This window comes from Cnephaeus nilssonii, assembly GCF_951640355.1.
Source record: "Cnephaeus nilssonii genome assembly, chromosome: 5".
NCBI classification, from domain to species: domain Eukaryota; kingdom Metazoa; phylum Chordata; class Mammalia; order Chiroptera; family Vespertilionidae; genus Cnephaeus; species Cnephaeus nilssonii.
This window is the reverse complement of record NC_137076.1, coordinates 55387543-55395790: the sequence shown is the minus strand read 5'-3', so window position 1 is coordinate 55395790 and position 8248 is coordinate 55387543. Positions and strand designations below refer to the sequence as shown.

Sequence of the window (8248 nt, the reverse complement as noted above, 5' to 3'; positions counted from 1 at the left end):
CTTACCTGTGCTTAACAGCAGCAACACTTTCATGATGGTGTATTCTTCAAAGGTGAGCTGCAGTCGGACGAACTGCAGGCTGACTTGGTGCATGCCCTGGCACAGCTCATACATGGCAGACTGGTGCATCTTCTCTCTGCCGAGGAAAAGGAAAAAAGGGTCTGAAAAAACAAGGTTCCTTGTCAGACCCAGTCCGGCAGCTCCAGGCAGCCTAACGAGAGGTTTAAGTTAGAGTCTTCCTATCGGTGTCAACACAGAGCAGATGTGCATTTTAAAGACAAACCGGGTGCCTTGCCCAGTGACGGGGAATGGCGTCTACACCAACGCTGCCCGTGAGCATGTGCCTGAAGCCCTGCTGCAAACCCTCAGCGTGCCATGCTTTCATTGTGTGGTGTGCACCGTTGGAGTGAGGGCGTCCGGACAGCAGAGAAGCCGCTGTGATGTGGCTTCCGGTCCGTGTCAGCAGAGACCAAGCACTCACTGTTCGGAAGGACTGTGCTGGGTGCTATGAACACAGGATAGTGATGGCCAAATCCAGTTTCCACGTGGACACCCCGCCCCCTCCCTCCGCCCCACCCCCCACAACACACAGAGGTCTTGAAATAAGTTTGTTAACTGTTTGAAGAAGCACCTTTAAAAAGGGAAATTAGACACAATTTGAAAAGGTGAGAACTTTGACTGGAATTTTTCTGGTAAAGGGAGAAAGCGATGTGGGAGTTTGCCAAATGTTTCCATTCATTCGAACAACCAACCGATCCTCTTCCTCCACTAAAGGCAATGTTGTCATAAAAATCCACATTATGTTATGACAGAAGGCATGTTCTCTTTCCATCAGAAGTATGGCATCACTTATAGGTTTTTAGATGTATTGGCTCATAGTAATTTGGGGAGACCCTGGGTAACTACTACTTTATATTGAGCAGAATATAATTAGTGAAAAAGAGAAACAGTAAAAAAATGGGAAAGGACTTGACAGAGGCCGAAGAAATGAACAAAAAAGGTCATGGTGGGTGATAGAAATCTATGAATAACTGACAGCAGGGCATCTGTGGGAAAGCAACACTGTGATGCCTCTTCCAGGAAGCACTCTTGGGTTCAACTGGCAGAAATCTCTCTCATCTCAACTCTGAAAGCCATTTGTAAAGAACTCACAATGCAACACAGAACATTCTGCTCTGCATATGATGATGTCATTCCTCTCTAATTATAAGCTGGAAGCTATTTTCAAAGAAGGGAATATTTTAAATACATACACTCACACAAACACGCACACAGGCAATAATAGCAGGAGCCTATGCATCTACAATCCAGAATTAACAATGCAAATAAACGCTAATATGTTTACTATATTTGATTCACATCATTATAAATGGAACACGACAGAGCTCAGGTCTGCTGTGTCTTCCTCCCTGATCCCATTCATCTTCCTCATTCAAGGGAACCATTCACTTGGGATGATTATCATTGCCCCTCAGATGTGTCTATTTTCCTGCACATGTATGTATCAATAAACAGCACATAGTACTGCTTTGTTTTAGTAAATTTGAAACTAGATATGCACGTCTGCCACTTATTTTATTCAATGTTATAATTCTGAGATGTATCCATCTTAGCACACTTAACTCTTAAGCTCACTCATTTTCACTGCTACAAGTTTCACTTGTGTGACTATATCACAATTCACTAATCCATTCCACTAGGGATGGACACTTGGTGTTCACTGCTATTACCAGTGATGCTCAAGGAACATCCCTGAGCACTCCTCTAGGACAGAACGAAGACGGTGAGCTGCACATCGCTTTCCTTCTAACCAGTAGGAGATGAGAATGTCCTTTTATCCCAAGAGCCACCAATACTTGTCATTATCCAATTTAATTTTTTTTTTTTTGCCATCTGATGGGGGTTTAAAGGAGAGCACACCGCTGATTCTATTTGCATTTCCATTATCAACAGTAGGATGAATATTTTTCAAATGTTTTCTGACCATGTGGTTTTTTTCTTTGGTGATTTGTCTAATATCTTTACTCAATTTATTGTAAGCTTTTTTCTCTTGCTGTTACTAATAACATCTTTATTTTATTTTTAATCCTCATCCAAGGAGATTTCATATATATATATATATATATATATATATATAGAGAGAGAGAGAGAGAGAGAGAGAGAGAGAGAGAAGCATTGATGTGAGAGAGAAACATTGATCAGCTGCCTTCCTTTCGCACCCTGACAGGGGACTAAACCCACAAAATTGGTATGTGCCCTGACGGGGAATCGAATCTGCAACCTTTTGGTGTATGGGACATGATGCTCTAACCAACTGAGCCACCCACCCAGGACACTAATACCATCTTTAGTCCAAATATTTTTTGCCTTAAAAATTTTTAGTGATATTCATATTATTCCTTCATTATTCCCTCCCTTCTTTCATATCTCTTTTGCTCTGTCTTTAGAATTTGCCTGGTAAACCCTTTTTTTAAAAGTTCCTTATTTCTAAACTTCCCATATAATTATATTTCACATATGTCTCTTAAAAACAGCAAAAGGCTAGAGTTAAAAAAAAAAACTTAAAGTCTTTGAATTTGAACAGCTCAGTTTTAACCTGTTTTCATCTATAATGATTACTGATATATGTGGATTTTTTTTCTACCATTTTAACGTTATCCCCTCCTTTGCTTCTTTCTTTCTGCTTTTCTCCCTTTTATTGGATTGATGCAGTTTGTTGTTTTTTAAAATCCCCCTCTTTGCTCCTGGACTGGGTGTAGAAGGTATACATTTTATTTTTACTCTTTAAATAATTAAGTTACGAACTTGCATACTTAGACATCCAAAGCTAATCAGTAGCCTTCCCATTAGCAACAGAAATGTAGTATACTTTATCTTTGGTCTACTGCTTCCCATCCCCCATGTTACTGCTCTTTAGTATTTAAATTCCTGCTTGTTTTCAAATCGGCCCTGAATTTTGTCTCTCCTACACATCCACACCCCATGTCTGTTTAGAGTTACCACTGTGTTTCTTTAGCCACCACTGTTTCCGGCATTTCCCTCCTTACTTCTGGGTTCAATTTCTATTCTGAAGACCATTTTTGGGGGGGAATTCTTTCAGTCGTTGAATGTTTATCATTCAATCTTACTAGTAAGTTGTGTGAAAATTTTCTTTATATCACCTTCATTCTTGAATGATAGTTTAAAAGTTCCAGATTTCTAACTTGACAGGTAAGGAAGCTCAGTACTGTGAAGACGGCATTCCACTACACCTGGGCCTTCAGTGCTGCCCCTGGGAAATTTCTTCTTAGTCTAATCATCATTCTTTTGTAGGTGACCTGCATTTTTCTCTTTGGTAGCTTAAAAAAATTTTCCTGTGTTAATTTGATGTTTGCAGTTTCATGTACTGAGGTGCAGACTGATTCTTATTTCTTCTGTTGGGGTTCAATATCTGCATTTGATTTGGAGAATGCAGGTATTTCTTCAGTTCTGAAAAGTTCTTAACCATCGTTTCTTTAAGTATCATCCCCATCCCATTCGTGCTATTTTTTCTTGTTGAACTCCTATTAGCAGTGTGTTGGACCTTCTCATTTTGTCTTCCACAGTAACTTCCCTTTCATATTATTATCTTCTTATCATTGCGCTGGCATTTTAGGTGATTTTCTCAGATCTAGTTCCTAACAAATATTTTCTTCTTTTTCCGTGTCTCATTTAATTTCTACAGTGTTTTAATTATAATGGTAATATTTTTCATGTCTAGGTGCCTAGAAATGCTATATTTAGTTCTTTCTCAAACATTTATGTTGCATAATATACTTACTTGATAGTGATTATATCTCCTTTCTCTAAGTTATATCTTTACCTATTGTAATTCTAAATACATTTAATGCATTTATTTTATAGTTTCTCTGATTTTTTTGTTGTTCAGTTTTTTTTTTGGATGCTAATATGCAGCTCTACCATGTATTGTTTTGGCATATATTTGTCTTCTGGGTGTATCCCAGGGGCACTGTCTGTGGGAGGGACTCTGTAGGAAGTTTTAGCATTTGTAACTGTCAGGGTATAGGCCTTTTACTTGTTCTGGACCAGTTTTTATGCTAATTTCTCGGCTTGAATGCTTTCTTGCGATACTTGTGTAGTTTAAATTTAGACCCCACACTTGATGTGGTGCAGGCTTGTGTTTCTTATTTCTTTCAGCTTCCTTGCCATGTCCCTGGGCTGCTGGCTGGCTGGCTTGTTGAGTTTTTCCTTCCTTGTTAGGAGACAGAAAATCTTTACAGAGCCTTGGCTCTATGCAGGGGCTCTATTTCAGGCCCCAGCCCTGCTGGAGTTCTAGTTCTTGTCTGCTGTTCCAGTTGGTGTTCTAATACCCACCCGAAGGCATTTATCACATCCAGTAGTTTGTGGGCCAACTGTAGCTTTAGCTCCAAGTTAAACCACTCTGGCTCTGAATTCCCTATTCTTGCTTTTTTTTTTTCTTTCTTTTGAGCTTGGCTATATATTTAAGGCTTTTTTTTATTTTTATTTTTTAAAAAGGGCAGAATATCTATGTGTTTAGGGAAAAAAAAGGCTCAGTTCAGTTCCACCATTCTGATTGCGAACTGCAAGCTTCTTAAAGGCAAGCTCCAGGTCTGGCTAACCTTTTTGAATGCCAAAGAGAAGATGATGGACAAGCGCCGTAAGTAAAATCTTTGTTCGATCAATATTGCATGAACGGATGAGAGAGAGAAGGAAAGGAAAAGGAGAGAGAACAAGTGAAGATAACAAAAAGAATTGAAGACACAAATTTGCATATGATGATGATGATTAGACAAAGATAATCCTGAAAATTTACAGAAAGGTTAAATGGCTAATAGGGTAGATGTGGAATCTGTGAAGTTCTCAAAAAAGGAAGAGATTTAGGTTGTAAAATGGGGGGAGGCAGATTGTGAATCAGGATGTCATGGAATATAATGCAACGTGTACTGACACCACGCATTTCAAAGTGCACTCAGGTGCCTTTGATCCCTTCAGCCACCTGTGCTGGAGACAGAACAGCACAATAGGCCCCAGAGATGTGCAACCCAGAAGCCCTTCCGCGTGCTGTGCTGTGAGCCTGTGATTGTGTGGCTCCTGAACCCATGCTGTCCTGTGTAACACAGGGATACTAACAGTAAAACCACCTTTGCAGGGATGTAGGAACCCACGTATAGAGGTTCTTAAATTACAGAGTACTGTAGATATGTTAGCTATTTAATATATATATATATATAATGGATAGAATAAAATGCTTCTTGAAATTCAACCAATGATCATTTTGATAAAATAAACCAAGAAAGAATCAAATTCTTTTAAAAAATATATTTTTATTGATTTCAGAGAAGAAGGGAGAGAGAGATAGAAACATCAATGATGAGCGAGAATCACTGATTGACTGCCTCCTGCATGCCCCCTAGTGGGGATGAGCCCGCAACCTGGAATCAAACCTGGGACCCTTCAGTCTGCAGGCCGACGCTCTATCCACTGAGCCAAACCAGCTGGGGTAGAATCAAATTCTTAAAATGACTTTCCAGGAAAATAATATTGTGTTATTATTGTTGTTAATATTTCCATGTGCGGGATGGGGGATTGAGAGAACCAGAGAGAATGCTGATTTTTGGGAAGGCGGGAGGGACTGGCTTAGTGGAGAGCATGAGAATTAAACCCCTCTGTGTCCCTGTTTCTGTAATCAGATGTGGTAACTAAACATCACACGTAGATGAAAGGCTAATTAAAGAGAGGCCTCAGATGCTCCCTGAAGGCAGATGTGAATGCTAATGTGACAGCACACCTGAAGAATGCATGCTCTGCCGCTTCAGTGTGAACAGCATCTCCGTGTCTTGAGGAAGTATCCAAGGAACTCCCGTGGCCTCCAGCGCTGCCCCTCAGGAACGCCTACCACACACTAAATCTCACTTTCTTCTTGCTAATTTTCACAATGCCTTGTGAAGGTTATCATCAAGGTCACGATAAGAAAATTTAAGTCCATGATGCAGCCAGGATCCAAACCCAGGTTTTGTATCTGTGAGTTTGTTTCTGTCTCATTTTGTTGGTTCGTTTTGTTTTTTTTTTAGATTGCACATATAAGTGAAATCATACAAGAACAAAGTAGTGGCCCCCAGAGGGGTGAAGAAACAGGAAGAAAGGGGGAGAGAATTAAGAAGTACAAACTTCAGTTATAAAATAAGTCATGGGGAGGCCATGAACAGCACAGGGAACGTAGTAAATAATATCATAATAACTATGGAGGGTGACAGATGGTTACTACACTTATTGTGGTGATCACATCGTAAGACATATGAATGCTGAATCACTTTGTTGTATACCTGACACTCATATTGTATGTCCACAATGAAAGAATTAAAACCTTATACCTTTTCTTCTCTCCATGCCACCAGCACAACAGTTTGAGCTCTTTTCTCCACAGTCTCTCTTTATAAAGATATTGCCACCGCGTATGTTTTGTTGTTATATCCACTCAATTGTTTATCCTTTGGTCCCCATTATGTGGTAAAATTTTGTGTTTTCAAATTCCATTGCTGTTTGAACGGCATGAAATTGAGTTCTCTAAATGAAGGGTACTGTGTACTCAATATAGCTTGAAATTTCAAGAAAATAGGCCATCTCAAAAACACATTTTGCATCACATCATTTCTGTATAATTAGATTAAATGCACAGAAATGTACATCCAAAGAAGTTGAATCAAGGACAATCTTTTTGGCATGATACTGATATTAATTTTGCAATATTAGCTCACAGAAATCTTTTTGCTACATGCTTTTATTCATTTAATAATCTTACCTCATTTCGAGTAGAGTAATATGAAAAAAATATGGATTACTTTGGGAAAGAGATGAATTTTGTATAATGCTTCTAAAAGATTAAAGTAAATGCAAACGTCACCCTTGGACAGTGGACTAATATAAAGGCTGTAGGAGATTACTGAGTTAGGAAATATCCCTACATCAAAGTGAACATCAGACCTGAATAACTGTGAACCGTGGGCACATCATCCATTTCTAAACATCATTTCATTTGCAGGATCAGAATAACCTCTGCTTTTGGATAAATAAGTAAATAAATACAACCCGGGACCCTTCAGTCTGCAGTCCCATTCCAAAGACCTTGGTTAAAACCTTGGAGAAAAATAGTTCTAAAAATATTTTTTAGAGAAACCCATCAGAAAAAGAAATGTTTCCGTAGTTTTGTAAACTTATCATTTTCTCCAATTAGGACACCAATTTTATTCATAGCTATAACTTCATCCTGTCCTCTCTTAGAACATCCATTACACTAAACTACAATCATATGATCATTTAAAAAGTTTTAAAATAATCTCATGTCTCCAAACCCTATTCATTTGGGACCAAAGTGAATAATTGAAGAGTTAGAAAACATTCCCCCCGCCCTCACTTTTGAAGGAATGTAGAGTTGGAAATGGAGTTTATTCACATAAGATAGGGAATTAGAAAAAAGCCCCCATTAAAATCAGAGTGGGAAGGACAGTCACAGTTTAAATGATTTGCATGCTAGTTGCCGTTCTTTAACTTAGTAGTTAAACAATCTGAACAACTTTTGTATGTGCCATCATTCCATGTTAGCAGTGTTGCCAGGTTTCACATTAGGAGAACAGCCTTGTGGACCTACTGGCCAACAGCTGTCTGCAGGAACACTCTTTAGTATGTTAGTGTTCAAGTACTAGATTAGCAAGACACGAGCAAAAAGGACATTTGAAAAGGTTAGTCCTCTAGTTATCTGGAGGACCATGTGGAGGCAGCTGATTGGGAAATTACTGCCCCAGACTATATGCAATCCTGGAACCACATCATCTTCTACTCTGATAGGCAGATACTGATACGTAGATACTATATCTGATAAGCCCACAAAGCATCCAGGCTAGCCTGACCGCCTCCCGGAACTCCTCAAGCTGTGGGCCTAGGCAGGAAGAATGCAAGCTGACTTCTAAGTAAAGGATCTCTAGGACTGGTCTCTAAGACGTTTACACTCATGTCACAACAGCACTACTCACAACGTCCAAAAGGTAAAAGCAACGCAAGTATCCATCAACAAATAAATGGAGAAACAAAATGTGCTAAGAGCCTTCAATGGGATATTATTTAACAGCTATTCTGATACATGCTACATATAACCCTTCATGACATGCTGCTAAGTGAAATAAGCCAGTTGCAAAAAGAAAAATACTGTATGATACCACTCACATGAGGTACCTAGAGTAGTCAAACTCAGAGA

At 39.2% G+C, this 8248-nt stretch overlaps 1 protein-coding gene across 4 annotated transcripts in view; it reads right to left on the bottom strand.

Moving 5' to 3' along the window:
- The window catches only part of NR3C2 (nuclear receptor subfamily 3 group C member 2), a 301554-nt gene that overhangs the window by 25616 nt on the left and 267690 nt on the right, over positions 1-8248 (bottom strand). For all 4 annotated transcript variants that reach the window (XM_079771260.1, XM_079771257.1, XM_079771258.1 and 1 more), the window contains exon 7: positions 6-136. In XM_079771260.1, coding sequence (XP_079627386.1) covers positions 6-136 — 131 coding nt within the window. The remainder of the gene's footprint in view (positions 1-5; positions 137-8248) is intronic.